This window comes from Symphodus melops, assembly GCF_947650265.1.
Source record: "Symphodus melops genome assembly, chromosome: 16".
In the NCBI taxonomy this organism is placed as follows: domain Eukaryota; kingdom Metazoa; phylum Chordata; class Actinopteri; order Labriformes; family Labridae; genus Symphodus; species Symphodus melops.
The window spans coordinates 274804-300783 of NC_136706.1; the positions used below are offsets into that span (position 1 = coordinate 274804).

The 25980-nt window shown below is 44.6% G+C and overlaps 2 protein-coding genes and 1 long non-coding RNA gene across 4 annotated transcripts in view; 2 read left to right on the top strand and 1 right to left on the bottom strand.

The window, feature by feature from the left end:
• On the top strand, positions 1-5462 carry LOC306836996. The gene is made up of 3 exons (XR_013780847.1): positions 1-61; positions 3277-3423; positions 5369-5462. It is a non-coding gene; the product is annotated as an uncharacterized lncRNA (long non-coding RNA).
• On the bottom strand, positions 814-22958 carry slc4a5b (solute carrier family 4 member 5b). Its single transcript, XM_079364413.1, is given in 29 exon segments — positions 814-1620; positions 3848-3900; positions 5282-5446; positions 5886-6059; positions 6145-6213; positions 6285-6357; positions 6434-6612; positions 7290-7451; positions 8166-8279; positions 9672-9863; positions 10228-10286; positions 11047-11133; positions 11595-11779; positions 11869-12002; positions 12088-12254; positions 12368-12454; positions 12457-12487; positions 12814-12870; positions 12872-12973; positions 13058-13145; positions 13221-13237; positions 13239-13268; positions 13270-13380; positions 15060-15115; positions 15937-16041; positions 16215-16370; positions 17093-17253; positions 17495-17624; positions 22740-22958. Coding segments are annotated over 28 exon segments (3180 nt in total). The 5' UTR covers positions 17548-17624; positions 22740-22958; the 3' UTR covers positions 814-1307.
• tacr1b (tachykinin receptor 1b) overlaps positions 7366-25980 on the top strand; it is a gene marked incomplete at its 3' end in the record, with an annotated part of 26642 nt that continues 8027 nt past the window's right edge. The window contains exons 1-4 of one of the 2 annotated variants that reach the window (XR_013780846.1): positions 7366-7446; positions 9614-9764; positions 9858-9994; positions 10234-10320. Of the gene's footprint in view, positions 7447-9613; positions 9765-9857; positions 9995-10233; positions 10321-25980 lie in introns of those variants that run through there. The other variant, XM_079364411.1, reaches the window with a different exon arrangement.

Below are 25980 nucleotides of genomic sequence, written 5' to 3' on the forward strand. Positions count from 1 at the left end.
GACTTTGACAGCAGAGAGTATGAAGACGAAGAAGACTTTGTTACCAAGCTGCATTGAAGCTGTAAGTTCACTGAATCTGAGCAGAAAGTAAAATTATAAAGTAATAATGTACTGTAATGTAAAATACATGCAGTAAAATTTTAATTAGCTTCTGTGTAGCTATGGCTAACTTTAGCTTTGGTTTACAGGAAGCTGTAAACGAGCTCACTATTCTTCCATGTTTGAGGCAGTGTTAATCTGGAGTGTGATATTTGACATTTATAAAAAAAAAAAAACATTTATGAAAGCAGAAAAGAAAAAAATAGATAACTTTTAAACTCAACCAACTGAAAAAGTTCCACTAAAACTGAAACCAGGCTTTTGCTAAGCAACCAGAACTTTCTACTGTTGGTCTCCATGGTAACCACAGATGAACCTTTACTGACATGTAAAGAGAAACACATGAGATCATGTCTTCCACTGTGTGATTCTGAGGTTTGAGATGAATGAAGACAAAACTCCATCAGCTCTAAATCTTCATGAAGTTATTAAGTAATTATTTATTTTATTATATATTTTTTGTATATATTTATATATTTTATATATTTATATATAAAGTATTATTTTTTATATTTTATTTTTATTATTATTTATTTTATTTATTATATAGTATTTTAGTAATTTTTTAAACTATTTATATTTATATATAACGTCAGTCTGTAAGAGTTATATGTTTGATTTGGGCTGTGAAGGGTTTTGTAATTCAACCTGTTGACTTCATGTTGAGCACAGAGTGAGGATCGCTCCAGGACAAAACAAACGAGCACAGAAACAAACTTTAAATGCTGTTTTATTACACTGTCAGGGCTTCACATGTGCTGTGTACATAATTCTTGACGCTTCATTTCACTTCACGCCTTCGTCAAAGCCTCGTAAATCTGTGAGGTTTCCCTCGAGGTGACGTTCATCACTTCTCGCTCTACCAGTCTTTAAATGCACACAAAGAAAAATCATATTCAACAACACTAACACGGGTTCAGAGTGGGTTCATGCATTTATCATTCATAATAATATTAACACATTTTGGTTGTTTCTTTGCAGCTAGTTGTCGTCACTACATGACGCTGGTTTAGGATGGGTGCTTATATATAATTCACAGGAATCACATCTGATATCAATCAAATGAAAGAGCAGTTTGTAAAAATGAATGTGGAGATATAGTGCAGATTAAGAGTTATTAAGGGTATGCAACACTTTGCACCTTCTGTGTGTGTGTGTGTGTGTGTGTGTGTGTGTGTGTGTGTGTGTGTGTGTGCGCTTCAGTCCGTCTAAAGAACGGTTTCAGCACACTGGTCAATAAAGCGAGCATGCAGTTTGGGTTGAAAGTCTCTTTGTATGACACGTGGAGGTGTTGCACGGGGGAAACAGTGGCTCTGGTTGTGGTTGTGGCGGTGATGGTGGTGATGGTGATGGCGTTGCGGTCGGAAGCAGAAGTCAGACTCCTCGCAGTCTGACTCCACCTGGATGCTGACCTGGGGCTGGCATGGCGGAGGCACGTGTGACTGAGCGTCCCCGGAGGCGAGGCTCGTCTGGGAGGGGTTAGGCGAGGGGGGGCAGGAGATCTTCAGGTGCAGAGTGATGCTGGGGAACAGTGGTGGAACCGGCCAAGTTACACTTTAAGTCTACATTGAAACCACATTCACTACATGACGTATTCAGTTCAGTCGGATCAGCTGTGGAAGAAGAAAGAGCTGCACTCTATAAACTGGCAGCTTCCTGCACTGAACAGATTCAAGATCTTAAATGACCAGAATGGGAGAACTGATGCGTGTGCATGAGACATTACTTCATGGTGTGCACCGCGTCTCCTGTTTGTTTCATTGGACCGTTAGCTTACACTAGATGGCGCTGCTGCACAGGCTACTAAAGGTAGGGAAAGCTGTGGAGCGAACGAGAGGAGCGTGAACAGACTCATAGATCCCTGCTGCTTTAAAACCAGACGACAGAGTGAAGTCCAGACCAGGTCTGATCGCAGCATCATGTGATGCTTCATGGACGGGACTTTAAATCATCCTCTAACACAGTGGTGTCCAAACCTTTTTTTTCTTGCGGGCCAAAATTGTCTCGTTAGAATCGCTCACGGGCCACAGGGGTTTTTTTTTTTGGTTTTTTTAAATATTGGAAGGAACTTTTTGTATTTTGACCTCTTCAAAAAATAATGTAAATACACAATAACTAACTGCAGTGGGAAACTGTTGTGTTCTGGCCTTTGTAAAGAATAGTCAGGCTTTTATAGGTCTCTCCCTCGCTGACATGAAGAAGAAAAAAAGAACGAAATATGCCATCTGATGAGGCCTGGGGCCAAAATCTTCTGATTCTTCCATTTGAAGTCAAGGGCCACAAAAAATCCACTCAAGGGCCACAAATGGCCCCCGGGCCACACTTTGGACACCCCTGCTCTAACAGGTGTGAACGGGGTCAGACGTGAAGCCATGCAGGATCAACAAACGTGTGACACAAGAAAAGATGAAGGTGGTGCTGCGGTGCTCTCCGGTCCACTAATGAACCTGCTCTGTTTAAAGAAACAACCAAAATCTGATAACATCACCTCCCCACACACATTCACATAATAAGCTCAATAGGACTAATAATACAGAGCCAGCCTTTCTGAATACACACGTGTGTGTACATCAGCTGAGGGAAAGATTACGTCATCTATTGAATAAACTGCCGGCTGACTTCATCTATAATAAGACACCAAAACTTTATTGGTAAATTTGTACAAATAATCTGAATCTAGGAAGTTTGTAAAGCTGTCAGGAATGTATTCAAATCAAAATTACAATATTTACAGGAGGGGGAAGACGAGGTGGGCGGGGCTTCAGAGTAAAACGCTGCTCTTAGAGCGCCCCCTACAGACGGGGACGGTTAGTGCAGTCATCCATTAACCTGAGTGGATTTTAAAGAACGATTCTGTGGGGACGTTTTCTGAGCTTCTGTGATGATGATGGTTTTTAAATTCTGGGATCTATCTATAAATTAATATATATATATATTTGCAGAGTATAATGACCTTTCGGCCATCTTGAAAATAACTCCCTGAAAAGAAATAAGAACAGACACAAACTCACATCATGAATATTTACATCAGGCGCTGGAATAAAGCGACACAATCACGTGATCTTACAATCAGAGAGATTTCTCTTTTGACATTTTGACCAATCAAAGCTGATTATCCAAATAAGAAACCTGCCGCGTTTTAATCAAAGGTTTCTAACTGAACTCTTGTTTCTACAGTGATGCTGTTTGAGAGACCTTCAGGTGATCATCACACCTCTTATAACAAGCTGTCTGGATGTGCCAGAGTCTACGCTGATTACACTATAAACAGTAGAACAGGAAGTGGGGCTGCTTGGAGGATCGGATGGAGACGTTATTATTCATGTAAGTTTGTCTTTGTTATATTTGATCATAAATAATCCAAAATGTTCCTTCACTGCAGAACGTGTTTGAAAGTTTTCCTCAGTATGTTGATGAGCTGTGTGTTCACACTGGGTGGAGAACGAACGTGTAACTCACTGAATCCATGATCATAGAACTCCTGTCTATTTCTCCCAAAGCATTCTGGGGGAACAGCGAGGAAACGGATGATGGGGGAGGGGCTGTAAGGGGACGGGGGCGGGGTCCTGACCACGCTCTGAACTGTACACAATCAAACCTAAAATATTAAAATCACATCCCTCCCTACATGGTCAGCCCGCACGCAGACGAGCGGGTGGCGTCTGGCGGCGTCGGGCTTCAGTCAGTGTTTGTGTGAGGTGAGCTAATCAGATCCCTGTAGGGCACGTGCAGTTTCAGCACACAGTACCTGCGGTCTAATTCGTTTTGATCGGATGTGACGGTCGAGTACGGGTTGGTCTCCTGGAAGAACAAAAACACACAGACGCACAACAGGAACATGTGACGGTGTGAACACACACATGTAGTTCAACACGGATACAAACACAGACACAAAGATTACACAGTTAGAAACATCAGAAACACAACGTGACGTTTACACAAATGTTTATCTTCAGAAGTTGCTCTGGACCAACGACCTTCAGTTTCATCTGCTGACCTTCTTTAATGTGGTCCATTCATGTTCTGTCCTCTAAACTCACCTGATGTCCCAACACACCCTGAGCCCAGGTCCAGTTTAGAGCCAGCCCGATTTGAACCGGATCTTTGAGTCGAACAAATAATCTGTAAGTTTTGCTGAACTTGCCCGTCGATGTTCTTGAATAACTCTGATCCTTCATCCAATCAGAACACGAGACGACCTCGAGCTCCGTCTGCGGGAGTTTCCTTTGGACAGCTGGAAATGTTCTGTCCTGGTTTCAGCTGGACAGGTCGTGCCCGACTAACGGGTCGACCGGCGTGAGCACACAAACCCCCGAGGTCGGGCGCCGTGAACGTGAGCTGCATAAAACTGTGACTTTTACTGCAGGAGGCTGCGAGACGACGTTTTAATAGAAGACACGCTGAGAGTGAACGGACAAAAGTCCAAAGGAACCTTCTGACTCACCGGACAAACGATCATGAGATGGTGAAACATTTACCCGCCCTGTACTCGCCATGTGGCGAGATGTTCCCATATTACGACCGACTTCAACAGCTCAGCCACAAAGTCCAACATCGGCTGTGTGTGCAGCGTTTCAGAGGTGTTAAATGACAGCTGTATCTACGGAGGGATGAAGGACGGATCTGTCCTTTTGGGGCGGGTCCTTCAAAGACCTGTGATGGCAGGTCATTGGTCCAGAGCAACATCGAGCTGAATCTGCATCCGTAACACTGAGTGACAGTAAAGATTCAACAGGAGAGGAGAGGTCGCTGTACTCACAATCAGAGGTTTGGTTTTGGGTGGGAGGGTTTACAGGGTCCAGAGCGGGCTCTGTTAGGGGCTCTATGGCCTCCATAGGGATCTGCACTTGAGGGGGGGCGGAGCTGTTTGGCTGCTGGACACAAACAGGAAGTCGTCGGCATGCAGAACAGAAAGGGATTTAAAAGGATAAGACGAGCAGTGCTGGAATATTTGTTATCATCAGTCTAACATGCTGGAGAGTTTCTAAAGTCCACTGTGGAAAAGTGAGGAGGACGGAGACACATAGAGACTGTAGTAAGTGTTATACAGTGCCTTTTCAGCAACACTGTGGGACAGAGAGGAGAAACGTACAGTATTAGTGTTTGAACAGGAACCCAGGAGCGACACAGCCACAACAGATGGAGTGACACACGTTGAATTAAACTTCAGCTGTCTCCTCACCTCCTCGTCGCTCTCTGGCTCCACCGCCTTCTTCTCCTTCTTCTTCTTCTTGTCGTCCTCCTTCTTCTTCTTGTCCTTGTCGGGCAGGATGTCGTCCAGCCAGGCCAAGTCGTGCTGTGAGAAGATCAGATCCAGAAGCTTCCGTACGACCATCAGACCAAGAATCTGCACAGAGAGGGAGCCAGCACTGTTCACGTCACCAATCCACTGAGGGATATTTACACCCGTGTTACACGTAACATCAGGCTGAACACGTCTGCAGACACAAGGAAGAAACCTGGAAAAACATTTTTATAAATGATTCTATTTTTCCTTTTTCTGCCTCGGCTTGTTAAACTGCTGAGTCAGAAACCGTCTAAAGCTGGTTCTGTGTTTGTGATGTTCACGTGAGACGTTAGAGGACGAGCAGAAGGTTTGAGGTCTTCAGCTGAAACCCTCTAAAGACTCCTCTGCTGTGTGGGAGAAGTTTACCCTGCAGTGTTTGATCCAACTGGACCCGGGTCACAGAGGAGCAGTACTCTCTACACACCCAGTGTTCACATACATACACACACACACACACACACACACACACACACACACACACACACACACACACACTCACCATCACTGGGAAGATGATGGCCAGGAATGTGGACTTGAGGATCCAGAGCACGGCCAAACAGAGGATCTGCACCAGCGTGAAAAGATGGACGCGTCTCAGAGGGACGTGACGCAGGAAGGAGAAGTCGGGCTGGTGTTTGGCCGGCATCAGGTACAGCTTGATCCGCTCCCAGAACTGAAACGTTCACAACCTCGTTCTTTAGTTGACAGAAGTTAAATCAGACAAACCTGGACGGATGAATGTGTCGTCTTGGACTCACCTGGATGCCGCTCAGTGAGGCCACGCCCATGTAAAGGAAAACGCCGTACAGGACGGGCATCGGGATGTACTGTTCAAACAGGAGAACAGTTTAAACATCGCTCAGTAAAAAATCACTTCTCCTTCATGTCACCGTCTTACCTGGAGGATAGGAGCAAGGAAAACTGAGAGTCCCGTCAGGACAAACACCAGAATTCCCGTCAACCTCTGCTCCCTGGAAAAGTAGATCCGGTTTGAGTTTTTAATGCAGCAAAGAGGGAAGGATCACACGGGCCTGACGGGGTCGTTACCTGACACCGAGGAACTGCGGCTGCTCTCCGGGCGCGCTGGACTCGCTCTCCATCTTCAGAGAGTCGATGTGAGCGATGGAGATGACGGTGGCGGCGACGTACCAGGGCAGACCCATGAAGGAGCACACGGCCATCAGGACCCCGACCCAGAACAGGTCCAGGTGGTACCCACAACCTTTCTGCAGAGACGGGAACAAGCACATCACGTGAGGATCATTTTAGTTCCTCTGTGGCGTCGAGTCATTTCAGAGGCATTTCTTCAGATCTTGAAATAAAGGAACATTTCTAAAGATCTAAAATGAACTCATGATTAAACAAACACCAGCGTTTTCTCTGAGCGTAATGAGAGAGGACAGAATGTAGGAAGGACAATCCAAAGTTTGATTATCTTGTAAATCTGAACTTTTATGTTTCAATTCTTTCTGCTGCTCGTTCACACCGAGGCTCAGAGAGTCTGCACACAGATGAGTTTCACTTTAAATGAAGTGTTTCTGTAATGATGGTTTCATATCATCTAAAAGAGTTAGTTAGTGAACTCATTTTTTTCCCCTTATGATAAATACCAGCTTTCATCCACACGAGTCCAAGCTGTGCATCAGGATCTGATCTCATGCAGGGAAACCTGAACACTGACCGAGACGAGGTTAACTTGTTTTCACTCGGACACTTTAACAGACGGGAGGAAGCCATGAAGGTGTCATGATGCTCTCCTTCCTCATGCTGCACAGCAGGTGAAAGCTTCAGGTGTTGATGTACAGACTGAGTGTGCACTTCAGTCTCACTCTCAGAGGTCATTCATGAGTTAGTGTGTGTGTGTGCATTACAATCAGCTGTTCATGCTCTGTGTGTCGCAGACCTTCAGCTTGTTCTCTTTGCGGTTCACGATGACGGCGCTGATCTGTTGGTCCATGAAGATGAGGATGGTGACCAGCAGAGCGGGCACAGAGCTGGCCAGGTACCACCACCAGGGGTTTTTACCAAACGGCATCACCAACCAGCCGCGGTCCGAGCGAGTAGGCTGAGCGCGCACACACACACACACACACACACACACACACACACACACACACACACACACACACACACACACACACACACACACACACACACACACACACACAAAATAACTTTTAAATGGGACCATTATTTTGGCGGGATCTGGACTCATAAGGAGGATTTTCTTAAATGTTTGACCTCCGAAGAGAAGAGTCGAAGTGACTCTAAAAATATGTGTGAACATGTTCAGACTTGACACAAAACAACAGATGCACTCGCAAAGGACGTTAGAAAGAAGACAAAGAATTAAGTGAGGAATCAGTTACCTTGAACTCGGTGGGAACGATTAGTTTGGGTGTGTCTAAGCCCATCAACATGTCCAGACCCACAAAGCACATGATCGACATGAAGATGGAAAAATCACTGATTAGCTTCCTCAGCTACATGTCCATCAGCACACACACACACACACACACACACACACACACACACACACACACACACACACACACACACACACACACACACACAAGGATGTGTAGTCGTAGGAGTAAGACGTGAAAGAGAGGGACGTGGACACGAGGAAGAGAACACACAAAGAAAAGAAAAAGTAAACTCGTTAAGTGAATCATCATCAAACGACTGATTACAAGTCTGTAAAGACGACGTCATCGGGTAAGAGAAAAGCATCCGAGCCGTGACGACAGACAAAGGAAAGGTTTGACGCGTCGGGGACCTTGAGCTCAGTGGGGACGTGCAGTTTGGGCGTGTCCAGAGCCAGCAGGCCGTCCAGTCCACAGAATATCAGGATAGAAATGATGATGGCAAAATCACTGACGAGGGCTCGGACCTGGAGCACATTCAGGGAGAGGAGAACATGGAGGAGGAGGACAGGCCTGTACGGAGCTGTAGGGGCTGCACATTTAATCATGAGGAGGAAGGAAGCTGGATGCAACCGGAACACATCAAGTAACAACTGTTCAGTATATCATACAGATATATATATATATATCGCTATCACTCATCTAAAACAGAGGAGAGATTTTATACTGTGTTGTATTGGATGCTTTTTATAACTAGTTAGCTTTAATGAGCATGCTAATAGCTAAATAAACAGTCTTTAACGTTAGCTCGTAGGTTAGCTCCAGGTTCTTTGGGAACACGAGTTTATTGCATTTTATTGTGAAGGGACAACTGCGTCTCTCAGACACGAGCGTTCACATGGTGACCGGGCTCTGCACCAGCATTAACACCGTGTTCCTACACGTGTGTAGCTTTAACACCGTGTTCCTACACGTGTGTAGCTTTAACACCGTGTTCCTACACGTATGTAGCTTTAACACCGTGTTCCTACACGTATGTAGCTTTAACACCGTGTTCCTACACGTATGTAGCTTTAACACCGTGTTCCTACACGTGTGTAGCTTTAACACCGTGTTCCTACACGTGTGTAGCTTTAACACCGTGTTCCTACACGTATGTAGCTTTCACACCGTGTTCCTACACGTATGTAGCTTTAACACCGTGTTCCTACACGTATGTAGCTTTAACACCGTGTTCCTACACGTATGTAGCTTTAACACCGTGTTCCTACACGTGTGTAGCTTTAACACCGTGTTCCTACACGTATGTAGCTTTAACACCGTGTTCCTACACGTATGTAGCTTTAACACCGTGTTCCTACACGTGTGTAGCTTTAACACCGTGTTCCTACACGTGTGTAGCTTTAACACCGTGTTCCTACACGTATGTAGCTTTAACACCGTGTTCCTACACGTATGTAGCTTTAACACCGTGTTCCTACACGTATGTAGCTTTAACACCGTGTTCCTACACGTATGTAGGATCTGTGAAACGTGCTCATCCTCTGACCTGTATGTGGAAACTCCTCGCCACTTTTTTTTCCAGATATTTTAAACTTGATTTCAGGAGACGAGCGCTGAAACTCTCAGGTACGGGTCTCTTATTGAACATACGTGTATATGATGCAATAATGAAGCTAGATAGTCTTTATTACTTCAGATGAGCTGTATTGAAAGCTTAATATTTAAATATTTTTCCTGTATTGATGTAAATTTCTGTTATACAAGAACTCCAGTATATTAAGACAAGAAGTATCTGGTTCAAATACTTTTTTAAGAATATCAAATATAGAGATTTTTGTTCCGTGTTGTCGTTTGACAGGCAGGTTGGGAACCATTCCCGCTTTAAGACCATGGACAGGAAACAATGGAAGTCTTGCCTTTGTCGGGAAGTAGCGGCTGAACTTGAACTTCTTGAGAGAAACCGTCATGGAGTAGGTGCCGAAGAAGAGGATGAAGGACATGAGGGCCAGGTCAGGAACATACTTACAGGCCGTCCCCACCAACATGCCTCCATACTTGACACAGTCTTTCTTACTCATCTGACCCCAGTCCATGTCCGTCAGGTTGAACTACACAGACAGGAGGAGGAGGAGGAAGAGGAGGAGGAGGAGCCAAGAGAGGATGGATTGAAAGTGAAGAAGATGAAAAAGAGAGAAAAAGACAACACAGTGCCACATTAACTCCTACAAGCATTAAACAGGTAAAGAATCCTCTGGAGCGATTTAAAATATGAGCACAGGTCAGAGGTCACGGAGTCATCAAGAAGAGAATAGTGAGGAAATAACTTCTTAAAGTGCATTGCTCAAACATTTTTAGGTTTGCCAGTTAAAAATGATTTCTCTCTATAAATACATTCTGTTGTTTATATTTAACATGTAAAGTTTCCGTCACTAAGATTCATGTCACTGATATTAACGGTCTTGGGTCACTTACCAACAGAGTCAGATTATCATCTGCGAGTGGAGCTGAAACATTAAAGCCCAGTGCAGATGCTGAAGAGCAAAAACACAAGGAAACAAATGAATGATAAGCGAAGGTAACGTGTGCTGGATGTTGTATGTATGTATGAGTTATAGCTTATTGAGTGTTATAATATAAATATATATTTGAATATATATCCACTGTCTGGACTCAGGAAGTCAAACCAAACCCACATTCCTTCAACCACATGTGAACACTCACTTTGTCAAACAGCATCCAAGACGGAAGCAAAAAGAGGAAGAAAATCACAGCAACGTAAAGACCAAATATTTGTTTCTAATCACACTGAAATATTCAGTTTTAAACTCAAAGGACTGGACAAAGACCTGGATCGAAAGCACTCGTTTGATTTAGGGGCCCACAGTAAGAAGATGCTTCCATAGGATCCATTTAAACTTTATTACAGGAAGTAAAGACTTATTTTGATGCAGGGAAATAAACTGAGTGGAAGCACGTCATGAACTCGTCTCCATGTCCCTTTTACTGATGTGCCCTCTAAATATAGACATCATAGCACAATAGACTTCACATGTATGGACACGAACACGGGTGTGAGTTGGGTTGCTGCTGGACGAGAGAAAGAGAATAATCATGACACCTTCTCTGTGTGTGAAGACGCTGTGCTGCAGGTGTTAGATAGGTCCCCCTATGTTTCCTGGATTAGATCTTATAAGTGTTTTCTTTAGTAGATGATAGGATGATGCTTTACTCACTGGGGATGAAGGTGTCCAAACACTACAACAAACTACAATTCCAAACTTGTGTACTCACCCTGGTCTGGTGGGAGGCAGTCACACCTATAGCCAATGATGTAGTCTGGCTTAAAGCCGCGGTTGATTGGGTAATACTTTAGGGCTCCTACCTGTAACAAACAAATCAGGTAAATCTTTGTTTTGGTTTGTGGACTGTTGTTATCAGCATCTCCGTCTCCGTTCAGCACATTCACAATAAACTGACTTCTGCGTTATCAGTTTTCAAGATATATTCAGTTTTTCTTGTGTACATTTATTTATGACAGCAGATAGAGGGGATGTGGAAAAGCAGCCAAAGGTCAGATTTGAACCTGGGATGCACGCTTGAGGACGTACGTGGGACACCTATACTGACCGCTAGGCCACATGCCCCCCCTTATCATCTAAAGAGTGATGCTGCATCAAATAAGACTTTAAACTAGATATTAAGGAAATTACTGCTTAGAGTTTTAATCACTGTTTAAAAGAGGACTTGCTTTCTCTTTTCACTGTTGTCAGATTTCATCTTCTTTCTTGTACATGTTTATGGGCAAAGCAGTTTTTCAAATTTAAATGACGTCATGTTACCTACCATCTTCTTTATGGCATCAGAGATGAATATGAAGGAGATGAGGCTGGAGAAACCTTCCTCTGTAAAGCGGGTCATGTACTTGATAATGTAGCTAGCATCTGTTATGACCAGCAAAAAACACTGTAGACATGCATGAAGGCCGATCCACAGACGCAGCTCCATGTAGTCTATGTTGTTGCTCCTGTAAAGAAAGACATAGTGCTGGCATTGCTTTGTGTCTGCTTATCTTTACTGTACACAAGTGTAAGCCTTTGATTGGGTGCCACTTACTTGCTGAATTCATAAAGCAGTTTCTCAAAGATAAGGATCGGTCCAGTTGAACTGAGGATGATGAGAGGTTGCCCGCCAAACACACAAAAGACAGTCCCTGCTAACGCGGTGCCAAGGAAACTTTCCATCACTCCCTGAGAGAAGACAAAATAATCACGTTAAACTGTGGTATAGTGACGCATTGTTTCATGGCTTGGCTGTTGCAGTCTCTAAGAGGACCTGGTAGTTGTCAGTAGCGTCCCCTAGCAGTCCTCCGAAGGTGATGGCGTTGGTGATGCAAACCAGGTAGATAAAGAGCACAGCAGAGATGGACTGGATATGGAAGCCGTCGTAGATATCACTGCAATACCATGGGATCTTCCGTTTGATGTCAAGCCATAATCCACCTGCAAACCTGCAATCCAAGGTTTACTGATGTGTTAAAGATGACAGATCAAGGATGAAACTGGAGCTCGTAACATGTGAGATAGGACATAGTCCCCTCCCAGTCCTCCCATACCTCCAGTGAATTTCAGCTCCTCTCCAAGCTCATGTGGCGCTGGAATTTCCTCATCTTCTCCTCCGGCTGCTCCACTCGCAGAGCCATCATTTGACCCAACTCACTCAGGTTCATCACTGACTTCCTGAGACAACATGATGACAGAGCAAGATGTCAGGGGTTGAACAGAGCTCTCATAGAAGTAAATGACAAGAAGTGACCGAAAGATATCGAGCTTTAAAGTGACTTATCAAGTATTCTGTTACCTTAATGTAACAGATACGTTTTCTTACCTTTCTAAAGGGTGTTTGTCCCTCATCTGTTCTGGCTGTACTGGCTACACCAAGAAATATTAGCTTTTGCCTCAAGAGGCTAAAACTCTTGTCAGACTAAAGCACAGGGTTTCAAGACTGCTTGCACTAATTACAGTTCTGAATAAGAATTTGGTTTGTTTTGTTGTAATTTACGTGCCTCATTTCTGCAGATGGAACCTTCTTGGGAGGCTCGATGCGTATTTTTGGGTCCCCATTCTCCTGGGGGTAGAACAATCACTTCATCGAGAAACTCGTCAACACCTGCAATCAGGTCGTCGCGGTCCCTCGCTTTATAAGCAACATCACTGAAGAGCTAATAGAAACAAAGCACAATAAACAAGCTCAATATGTGTATGAGTGATGTCTATGAAAAAAGGGACAGTCACAGTTTACCTACATCATCCACCATGAGTGTTGCAATCGCTCTTCCAATTTCATTGTAGGACTTGGTTTTTCCATGAGGACCCAGCAGGATGAAGAGAAACCTGCCAGTACAGAGGAGGATAATCAAGGTCACACGCTCTAGAGATAAAGGAAAGGGAGACTAAGGAGACGCCTACCTGGTCGGCACAGGTACCATCCGTAAGGCCTCCCAGAGTCGTGGCCTGGGGCCAAACGTACAAAAGACACAAAGGGTTTGTCCAGAAAGTCCACCTCGCCAATCAGGACATTGGACGCTTCGGCATCACGAGGAATCTTCTTCATGAACTTATTCTTCAACTGACAGAAACGAGGCAAGCCGGAGAGAGAGAGAGAGAAGTCACATGTTAGAGGCATGTTGCACTGCAGATGACCTTTCCCGGCTGCTTATGCGTGCATGATCATTGCTTTTACTATGTGATGATCGCTCGTCACATCATATGAGGTGACGTCCAGCGGGGGGTTGTTCCAACCATGGGTGAATCGTTACCGGAAATGACATATAGGATTTTAAAGAACAATCAATACTCGATCCTACTGAAACCTGCAGGCCTTTTTTTATTCCTCGCGTCTCACACTTGTCACCCAAAGTCATTAAGCAATGGCCTTAATGTTTTATCTGAAAGCAGGAGCAACCTAAACAAGAGGAGCCAAGGTCCGGCTCAAGTCAGTTTCTGATCCAAGTTCTGTAGAGGTCATTGAATTGCATTCGGGTGATTTTTCTGTTTTGTTATTATACTGTGTGATGTTTAATTTGATCCAGACATAAACATCGTTGGAGTCTTTTATTATGGACCTACTTCCATTCCTGGTTCCAAAAAAGACAAACCATCTGACATTGTCCCAAGAACAAAACACCAATATAACCAGGAATAATAAGAATCCAGTAAACCTGGATGTTAGCTTGGAATCATCTTACAGTTTGTTGTCTTTAAACGAGGAACTCACATCCTCACAGAGCTTTCTGGGTTTTCCTGGAATCAAACAGCATTAAAGCACACAGTTGTGCAGCTCCTTTGGCACACCCTTCCTTTTCCTCTTAACTACGGAAGCACGTGGCAGTGGAGTGGTCAGTGCTTAAATTAAAATCTCCTCATAATCTGTTAATGCTTTGAGAGTCAATTCACCGACTGGTCCTCGTCCACGCTCTCTTTACAATCCTCGTCCACAGCGACTGTAAACAACACATGTTGATCTCACGCAGCACAAACTAAGGAAAGAAGGAACTCAAGTGTTGACCTTCAGCGATGTTGTTTCTGTGGTTTAGTGGTAAAGTCCTGCAGTAGTCGTTGCATGTTGTTACGTCATGTATTCAATTGTCAGAGTGCATGTTGGTCAGATCAAAGAAAGCTGCTGGTTCTGGTCCAGACTCTGTCAATAAATAATTAAATCAGACTCAGAGAGAACTTGTTAGAGGGAATTTCTTGCTTTGTGGTCAAGATATTTAGCAATGACAGACGCACAACATGCTAACTAAAACTCAAGTCTTTGTACCCACTCTGCTTTTTAGAAGAACATTTAACGTCTTTGTCTCACTTTTTAGGTCGTTGAAACAATTTAGCAAACTCAGAAGCTTCACATAAACGCGATTAGAAGCACACACACACACACACACACACACACACTCTGGCGTAAACACAATTTACCAAATTCCTACTTCAGCAACCAGGCTGTGTGGATTAGAGGGATTAAATCGACTCAGTATACCTTCTCATAAAGTGAGGCTCAGCTGTTCAAGAAACGCAAACACAGCAACAAGCAAATGAAGAAAAACTGAATGGAAATCCAGAGATTGGATATGTTGCCTCATAATCCATCAACTGTCCTCAGTAAATAAACCACGGCTGTTTGCCCCCACAGGCAACAGAAGAATATCTGATTACAAATCAATAATAACAGAGAGTGACAGCACACATGTGAATATGTAGGACAAATGTTTTGGGGGTTTTTACACATGAAATATCAGATCTATATTTTACCTGGTCTGTGCTTGGGGTGTCTGAAATGTCGTTCATGCTTCGGCTCTGAGCAGGATCTGTTAATAAACCACACACATGATTATTTTCAACATTTAATGTTGGATAAACTGACGTCTGTCCAGTAATGCTGACTAAGGATCGGGATATTAAAGGAACACAGAGGGTATTCAGGGATGTCCAAAATGTGCGCTTGAATTTAACCAGTTGTTTCTCCGAGGTGGATTATGAACTAATGACTCATTTCCCTTTTTTGGTCAAAGCAGATTTGGGAACAAAGAGAGAACAAAAACATACCACACAGAGCCCAAAGCCCCTCTCCTAATCCTCTCCGTCCAGATAGATCCCAAAAATATCTCAGCCATGGTGCATACAATAGGTCCCAAATCTCTAACGTAAACACACATTACGTCCAACACGTTGTATTTATAGTCAGTCAGTTTAAACACGGAGACAAATCAAGTCTCAAAATCATTCAGTCATTCATTAGCAGGGATCAAGCTGAGCGCCCGCGCTGAGCCCAGAGAACCAGTACAACCAGTTTAAAAGGCTTCATGAGAAGTCTGACGTCCAGCCGTTAGAGGACAAGACTTCCAATAACTACACAAGATTTATTGTTCCTTACTGAACACATCGTGTGAATCTCTTTTGAAATAGTGTAATGAAGACATGATGGTCACTCAAGTGGAAAATCCTGAAGTTTGAGTAGCTGGAATATGCAGGTGGTTCCAAACCTTGGATTGTGGGATAGATCTGAGGGGGAAAACGATGGAAGGCTGAATAACTACTGTTCTTTTTCTTGGTTAATTGTCCATCACTGGTTTGCAGCTTGTTGTTAAAAAGGAAGGAGCCAGCGGGAATGTTGGGTGTGTAAACTCACGCAGGTGACCGAGGCTGCCTGACTGTCGACGGAGGTCTTCTGTGGAGCGGTGAATCCCAGAGGCTGAACTAGTGCTACGATTCAGATTAACATGAGGGCTTTTGGCTGACAGAGCAGTAGAAGAAGAAGATGTGAAAACAAGAACAGAGGAGGTGATTTTACAGAGAGAGGTGATCAACATGGTAGAGAACAAAAAGCAGCATTAGAAGGTAGTTTGAAGGTTTGATTCATGTGGTGATTATTGATTAGTAGTTGACGTTAAGGTCATGAAAACTTACTGGAAGCAGGGTTTGAGGACTTTCCGATGTCTGCGAGCGAGCGGTGGATTGGTTTCTTGGTCTGGTGGCGGTGCTTCCTGAGTAACACGAAGCTGATCTTCTCCTTCAGGTCCGGTGCAACGAGACCGTCGGCTATCTGCCGATCCACAATTTCATCTGGGGTAAAAAGTTCAGAATCAGCCGGACTGTGTGCTCACATGTCAAAGGACCTACTGTGACGTTTATTTACAAAAAGTGGACGCGCACTGACGCCACAGCGAGCGCGCCTGAGCTATGGGGGTGGTGGGTTCGATGCATCGCTCAAGGGAACTCAGGCAGTGTTCAGGAATAAACCAGATTTGGTCCGCACCGGGACTTGGAACTGATGATTCGCCGGTTCAAGTCCCTGCAGACCGAGTTACTGCCGGCCCTCTCTGACAACGTTAATGTGGCGTTTTTAGCGAACTCAGTCGAGTCTGAGTAGACTGGAATTCAATCAATGGTAAAAGTTTAATGGACAGTGGTCAGAGCGTAATGTGATTGATGTCCGTCCTTACATGCATTACATTATTCCTAACAGTTTATTGATTTCTTCCAGTAAATGCAACAACACGGTTCTATCACATGTTCAGTTAATTATGAGCAACCTGGCTTGAATCAAGGCTTGAACTCCTGAAGCTGCATGAACTCAGACGGTTCTTTGCGTGCTGCAGCTGTGGCTCAGGAGTTCGAGTCGTTTGTCTCAACAGGAAGGTTGGGGGTTTGATCCCCACTTCTGCAGACATTCTCGGACACTTAACCCCAGGTTGCTCCGGCTGCTTCGTCGGTGTTTGAATGGTGTTCATTTGGTAGGTGTGGCTTTGAGTAGACTTGGGTGCAAACTCTGCATGCTGACTCACCCACTATCTGTGGCAGTGAGTAGCCTTCCAGGTCGAGCAGAATGCTTCCTGTCTGCAGACACGTCCTGAGCTCAAACAGGCTGTGCAGGGTCAGCGTGGAGACGTGGGGCTTGCTCCATCTCTCTCCGCCCTCCTCCACTTTCTCCTCGAACTTCACCCACCTGAACAGGTGATCAACACAGAAGGAATGATTGATTTGTCTGATGTCAGGAGTGTCAAGCAGCAGGACGCCCTCGCGTAATTTAAAGTGTATCTTTAATCACATGTAGTGTTAAAATTCTGTCACTCAGCAGCCATAATCTCTCAACTCCCGACCCCTTAATCCTTTCAAAGGTGACCCCAAATCCTAAATTAATGAAAGCTTTGAGGCCGGTATATTTGTGTGCATGTCTGTGTGCATACCTCGCAGACTCTTTCCATTCGAGCTCATCCCCCTCGTGTTGTAGTGTGTCCATCTCGGTGAATATTGTGGGTGTCGGGGTGCTGTCATCGTCCCCCAGAATGTGGCGCAGTCGCTCTGCTGCAGGAGATACTGCAAAGAGAGGGCGAAGCAGGAACATTTAGACAAACCATCAACTGTAGGAAAGCATCAATCTGTCGTCTGTGCTCTTTGGTTCAGACTCTGAAGAACTGTCGCTGTGTCGAGTGTTCCCCTGACAGCCAAGTTTCCACATGTTCAGAGGCTGAAGCATTGTGTAGCATGTATCACTGACCATTACATCCTTTTACACAGATTATATAATCAGTAGACTTTAAAGGAACTCCAATACGCTGAATTAAAGAGAGAGCACTTTCTTAACGTTGTGCAATTACAACATATTAAAATCTAATGTCTATGGAGAGCTGTTTTAGTGAGTCAGACGTGATCAACAGGCCTTACTAATCCTACAGATCTCTATCAGCGTTTGTGAACGAGCGGGTCAGATAATCTAATGAGGATCTGATATCTAATCAGGCAGCATTTTCTAATTTCTCTCTGAGCAGATCGATGAACATTAACATCCAACCCTGGAGGCCTCGTTGACTCCTGCCAGTGTTCGTTTGCCACGTGTGCATCAGCACGAGCGGGAAGTTTTCCCCGTTTGTCGACTTCACTCTTCTCAAATCTTTTTTTTTACCCTAAATATTTCAAAAAGTCAAAATAACACGAGCGGCAGAACGATCTCGGTGGTTTCAGTTTCAACAAATCGTGACATCATGTGACGGTGATGTGCAAAATATCAATCAACGCTTCCACTTACAGGGGACAATTGTGTAATCTATGTTAACAACACTGTAATACAATACAATGTTCCATGGGGCGAGCGCCACGCTGTAGCTGTTTCCATCACTCGCTCTACTCAGTCACGTCAGGTCAGATCTCACTCGGCGCTCCGCTGAGGGTCAAAGTCTCAGTACTTAATGTCTCTCTGATTTATGACCACCCCATAGAGCCTCACAGTGGGAGGTCATATTCACATTCTGGGGTTGTTACTTCAACACATCAGACTTTTAGAGAAGTTCTGTTTTTGAATCCCTGATAGGAAGGATGTGTGAAACAGCCGGTAACTTAAAATAATACATCTGTGAACATTACAGAAACAAACCTGCAGATCTATAATGCCCACAGAATTATTGTTTCCTGACATCATGTCAAGCTTTCTGCCACAGTGCCGTGACGTCACATTCATCCTACAGACTGTAAATATGAGCCGGTCCCTGCAGGAGGCTCATCAGCAGCAGCCGCCATGCTGGAAATGCTGTCTCATGCTAACTCTGGGTCAAGCTAACGACAGGCTGAGAGCTGAGGCGGGTTTTAAGCCTCCTGACAAACCGTTACATAATCAGACCTGTTGGTTTTTTACCAGGCTGTAAACTTGTTTAAACTTGGTGCGTTCCCTCTATGGAGACACTTTTCTTCATGTCGTCAGAAACAACAAATCTCACTCAGATGCAAAAACTAGATTCTTATGTCCTCACACACGTAGCCGTGTGAATTCATTGCAGCCCATCTCTTGGTTGACAGTTGAATCTATCCAGCGAGCGTGTTATTCTTTTATTTTTAACATAATATTCATTTAGACCTAAATTACCTTTTTTTTAAAAGGCTTAATAAATACCTGATTGAGTGCTGAAGGGTTAAAGGTCATCACGTCACATATTAATGAATGTCGTGTCATGATTTCTTGATTTGTAACTTAGAACATAACTTAATGAATCTTTAATATGTAAATGATTCACATTTGTTTTTCTCAGCTCAAGTGGCTTAAAATTCTTCTTCTTCTTTTTACTCTTCATGTCGGCTTCATGAACGGATTAACAGGATGTTTAAACAACACTGGAAACCACTAAATAGCAAATAAGTCAAATTTGATTTTCTAAGTCGATGCAAAAATAAGAATTGGTCCTTGACAAGCAAAACCGATCCTGAAGCTTTAACATTTGATTGATTAGAATAATTCTATCACAGATTATGGACAATAGATAAAGAATACATGTTCTGCTTTGATAACAAAGTAAACAAAGGAAATGCAGTGAAACCAAAATTAAATATCTTATCAATATAAATAGTGACCAAAACGTTTTCAACTGTTTTACTCAAACAGAGAAAGTATCTGCCACTTTTCACGCTTTTCCCAACTTCTACTTTTTACCTATTTGGGAACCAGGAAGGGTCCAACGGGACTCCCCGGGGTCCTGCATGGTCACTGGATCCTCTGACGTCAAAAAAAGAAGAAGCTCCTGTAATGAATTCACGCTGATGAAATGTCTGCAGCTTCCTGTCCTCTTGTTGAGGTTGAGGGTCCTTAGCGCTCCACCATGAGTGGAAGAATTCTCCTTCAGCCCTTCTCACGTTCGCCTGTCCTACTTGTTCCTCTTGTTCGCCGATTCAAAGCTGACTTCTGTGAGTTTAATTCCACGTTGAGTTTTGTTATTTCAATTAGCCATGTATGATGTGTGTGGGCGTCGTCCTCTGAGGGGTCAGACCTGCACCATTCAATCAGTCTTCGCAAAGCTGTGGCAAAAATCCACTGAAATCTCCAAAGCAGCAACGAGCCAGAGACTTTAAGAGGGTTGACACACACCACAGGGCCCTCCAGTACTCTCCTCCCAGAAGTCCATGCACACACACACACACACATGCACACACACTCGACTAAAGCACACATGCAAGGAAAGCGAGGGCATCCTCTCCAACATGGCTCATGCCTTCTTGCTCTGATGACCCCAACAGTCCTGCCCCGAACTATTCACGTCAAACGTTGTGTGTGTGAAGCTGGAATACTTCAAAAGCATACCAAACACCAAACACCAACAGTCACCCCAAATAACACACACAGCTTGGTGTTCCTCAGCTCTAATCAGCTTACAGGCTTCAGACTTCATGGGAACGCTGCAAAGTATTCATCACATACATGCACTTACAACTTCGCCCTCATCACACTCTTCATGCAACTGGTCTGATCGACCTTTACAGTAGATACGGTTTGGACAGTTTATTTCTGCGTCTCCAAGTTTCCAACCCTGATCAGCACACGTTCATCTTCCTGGCCAGTGTTACTTTGCTAAATGCCTTGCTCATGGAGAAGGTAAATAAGTCCGGGCCTGCTTTTGTTATGAATTTGATCCCACACGAAGTGACATGTAGATTATGGAGAGAGTGAAACACAGAAGAGAAAACATTGGATTCCTTCATGTTGGGAGTGGGAACGCCTTTAAAGATGTTTAGTGTCGATAATCTGCCTCAATATTTTCCAGATTCACCAACTTTCTTTAACATTTGTTTAATTAACCTCAAACAAAACAAGATCAGAAGAATTGAACAAACTCAAATGTTGACCTTCTGATCTGTTATCCGAAGCCGTCGCTCTCCTATGCAGCATGTTGCCCAAAGGCACTAACGTTAAAGTGTGTTCTGTGTTTCCCTCACATTAAGTTTAATGTGCCGAGAAACTTATAGAAATCCAAACGCAAACTAATCAAACAAGTCTGCTTAACCATGATTTATATAAAAACATAGCAGCTCTGTATTGAACTTCCACACGTCTAAGCTTCTTACCGTGTCTCTGATTCTCTGAAGCTAATTGCAGACACGTTGTGAAAGAAACATTTTTCAGGAGCTTGTCGTGTTGTAACTTTCTTTCTGACTTTCAAGCTTCTTTCCCGTTCGCAGGGCAGAGCAGAGTGTAGATTAACTACTTTGACTTCCAGCTCTTTACCATGAAAGTCTGCGGCCATGACGACATTACTCCTGTTGAGTCTCATAACTCGTAATCTCATGCTGTATTTCACCCTCACTTGAGATCCTGATTTACTCCGAGTTCTCGGCTTCAGGCTTCAGCTGCTTTTCAACCCTAGCGAGGGAAATCCTGTTTTCTTGGGTAAAAAGATGGACTCCAAACCCCTCCAGTACCTGGAGCCAACACCTCAACTAAACCACAACAACTCACAGACACAATTATAACCTCTTCAGGCCACCGTTTGCTAGCTGCTTCAAAAGATGCTGACAAGGGAAACTCCTTGAGGAGGGAACACAGACTGGAGATGTGTTTGACATTTACTGAGGATACAGAGGATTGTTTGTGCACACCTTGCCACTGCATTGATTCCCTTGTGATTCTTTTCAGTCTACAAAGCACCAAACACGCATCAACCCGAGAAGAGTGATCAGCTGATATTTGCAGGATATCCTCTAATCCTTTTATTCAGTTTTAGAATCGTCACCTGCTCCTCCAAAACTAAATCAACGTCCTTCAATATTTATTTTTTCAAGATTTATTTTGGGGCTGTTTGCCTTTTTTTGGATGGGACAGTGGACAGATAAAGCCAGGGAGTAATGACACGTAGGAGAGGAGCCAAAGGCCGGACTTGACCCTGGGCCGCCCCCCCTTGGAAGACTGGCCTCCTTTCATGGCACATAACCTTACCACGAGGCCATCAGCGCCCTGTCAATGAAGAAGCATCTCAACCAAAACAGCTCAACAATGTTGTAGCTCAGGGTTGTTTGAACAAACACGTCTCTGACCTTCAGTCTTTAAACTTTGACTTCACAGCAGTTTAAAGAAAATCTAAATCCCAGAATAGTTGTTGAACCACCAAACGTCAGCTTTGTGCTTCACCATCAAAGTCCATCCATCCATCCATTTTCTGCCGCTTATCCGGGGCCGGGTCGCGGGGGCAGCAGTCTAAGCAGAGACCCCCAGACTTCCCTCACCCCAGACACCTCCTCCAGCTCTTCCGATGGGACCCCGAGGCGTTCCCAAGCCAGCCGAGAGACATAGTCTCTCCAGCGTGTCCTGGGTCTACCCCGAGGCCTCCTCCCGGAGGGACATGCCCAGAACACCTCCCTAGGGAGGCGTCCAGGGGGCATCCGGACCAGATACCTGAACCACCTCAGCTGACTCCTCTCGATGTGGAGGAGTAACGGCTCTACTCCGAGCTCCTCCCTGGTGACCGAGCTCCTCACCCTATCTCTAAGGGTGCGACCAGCCACCCTACGGAGGAAGCCCATTTCGGCCGCTTGTATCCGAGATCTCGTTCTTTCGGTCATGACCCAAAGCTCTTTATGGTCATGAGCTTTGGGTCAGGACCATCAAAGTCATCAGGACTTATTATCTGACACGTTGAGAACCGTGCTCGTCTGTCTGACGTTAATACTTCATCTAACCTGAGAGGTCGGAGTGCTCCTGAGGCTCCGTGCTGCCCTCCTCTTCGTCAGAGTGCTCGTCTCTGTCCTGGTAGTATCCCCTGTGCGAGTGTTCACGGTGTGTGTGCCGATCATAGTGTGTGTGCCGCGTGTCCCGCTCAGCGTCGCTGACGTGGGAATGATGTCTGCGCCTTTTCCGTCTGTGGGTAGCTGGAACACCGATGTAGACGGGCTGGCCCTCTGCAGGAGAGACAGAGAACATGTCAGTGTCACATCAATACTGGGACAGATTCTGAAGGGACGCGAGAGACAGACGAAGCATCAGATGTACTAACAGAGATCATCAATGTGTCGATGTAGCTTTTAGCTAAGAGAACATTTGACTGTATTTGACTAAATACAAAAAAAGAGTTTGACATTTATAAATATCTGATCAGTGTGTTTGTTAACCAATATATGAAACCTGTGTTTGGAGCAGGTACACATGAAGAGTCTTTTATTTTATATATATATACTTTATTAATCCCTCGAGGGGAAATTCGTTTTTTTCACTCTGCATTGATGGAGAGGTCTCAGAGTGAGGGGGCTGCCCACAGAGGGCGCTCCAGAGCAGTGTTTGGGGTTCGGTGCCTTGCTCAGGGGCACCTCGGCAGTGCTCAGGAAATGGACTGGCACCTCTCCAGCTACCAGACCAGTTTCCGGACTTGGTCCGTGCCGGGACTTGAGCCGGCGACCCTCCGGTTCCCAACCCAAGTCCCTACAGACTGAGCTACTGCCGCCCCTATCTGAGTCTGTTCAACCCCCTCACTTTAAATATGCAGGTCTTTGTTTGTCTGCATTTGCACATGTGTGTATGGAGACATCATGTTCTGAGCTCGTAACAGTCAAACAGTGAATCCCTGCAACAGCTAGAAAAGTGTATTCATTACAAATAGCTTCAGTATCATCATTCAGATTGTAAACTGCTGAATTCCCCAAAATGTTCAATTCAAGAGTTGTGACGACCTCCTGATTAAGACCCGAGAGTATCAGCTCGGCAACGCTCGGAACCAAGAGCTCCCGGGCAGCGGCCATCTTGTCTTTGACCGCAGGTCGACTGTTCTCACCTTCTTCATCATCGTAGCGCCTGTGACCTCTACTTCTCCCTCGCTGCCAGTCATGGTGATCCATCCTGAAACAGACAAGGTCAAGGTCAAGAGCAGTTAGAAGTTTGACGGTGGGAAACCTGGAGGCTGATGGAACAAGATGAAGGAAAGAGGAGCGCTTCCTCTGGTTGGTCGGGGAATCCTCCTGGCCTCACAGTGACTCCACGCTCCGAGCGTCCGGAGCCACATGGCAACACATGTGCAGCTGCAACCTCAGCAGATCCATAAATGACAAGAGGAAAACTCAATGGAAAACTCAAGCAGGCCTTCAGGGCCGGACTGCAGCTCCGACCACACAAACCAAAGCAAAGTAAAAAAAAAAAAAAATGCATTTTACACAAAAATGACCCGAGAGCCACAAAGCTCCTTCAGCAGGTTTAAAAATATCTAATAGCTCTTTTAAGTTCTTCTTCTAACATGCAGCAAAAACAAACGAGTATCGAGCGTTCCAGCCTGAAATGATGCTCAATCTTTATCGAGCTAACTGTTGTAGCATTTAGAATAATTAATTACAGCTGTAAAATCCTTAAGTTGCACACGACACCTCAGACGACTAACTTTGTGACTTTCAGTTCTCACTCTGAGAATAATTTACTAAGTTGGTTTAAAATGTTTAACAGTCACACGTGAGGAAAATATAAAATAATTATAAGTAATCTAAAGTCCATCCAATGATTTAAGACCTTCAGTAAAGCGTGACGTCTGTCAGTGTTTCTGTGCTTCATCAAACGTTTCCTTCAGTGAACTTTTGTTTTGCACATTTCGCTTCCTACAACTGATTTGTGGGAGTTTTCTAGGCTGATCAATAAATGTCATTTCTGATTGCTAAGTAGTCCCTGAAGCCTGATCAGTGACTGTGAAGGTCAGTCACATGAGTGCAGTCATGCACACACACACACACACACTGGCAGGGCCACACACACACACACACACACACACACACAGTAATGAGAACTACCAAGCCAGCTGATAATTTCAGAGTAAAAGGTTTTAGGTCTGCTGCATCTCGTCCCCTCAAAATTACGTTGAAGTTCTTTTCCTGTCAATTATCTTCTGAGAAAAATGTTAATTATTGCAAAGAAGAGCAGGAACAACATGATGATCATCATCATCATCACCTGGATGCTAACTGAAGTCATCACATCAGGTTCTTTGTGCTCAAAGTGTCGTCTGCTTATGTTAACGACACCACCGGCCTTCACGCTGAATCCACGGAGACGCGCAGCCTTCTTCCAAATGATCCCACAGAATTATAATCTGGACCCGAGCGTGCACCCACAGTGACCAGGCTGCGGCCTGTTCACCTCTGAAAGGGAACAAGCCATCGATCTCAGTCTCGGCCCTGGCTCCTGAATTTGCGTTGGGAGGAAGCCAACATCCTCTCGTCGATGAAATGTTCAGGGATCTGCACTCGCAGGAGAAAAAAACTCCTGACTTTATTTAAACAGCTGAAGATAGAAGGAGAGAGTGGGGGATAACATGCATCAGGTCAGGAGTTGAACCTGCAACCAGAGCGACGAGGACCTCTTCATGTGGCTCCTGCTTTAACTGAGACTGAGCAGAACTACAAACTGGAACATTTATGTCACTAACTCCTTCCTCTCATAGAGGAGTCATGAAAACATCAAATACTTCACTCGTCACGTTTACGAGCCGTTTAAATAAACTGAGTTCAGCAACACGACGTCTTCAGTTTTATAAACTCTGGACACGTTCTGTCCTCAAACTGATCTGAATCACTCGAATGGAAAACAATATTTTATCTCATCAAGTCGTCATCTTTGCTTCCTTTTCTTAAATCACCTTCATGATATTATGAAAGTTACTCATCACTTAAACATCCTGCTGAAAGCTAATTAAAGAAATGTGACCTGAAGCAGCACGGGGAGCTTCAGGACACGAGGGGGGGGGGAAGTGTTTTCAATGAGGTCTTAAATGAACCTAAAGAAGGACACTGCGTGATCGCTCTTTAACCTGGAGCGAGGAGCCGCTGCTCTGAGGACCTGAGGACCAGAGCCCTCTGAGGACCTGAGCGCTCCGAGGACCTGAGTGCTCTGAGGACCTGAGCCCTCTGAGGACCTGAGCCCTCTGAGGACCTGAGTGCTCTGAGGACCTGA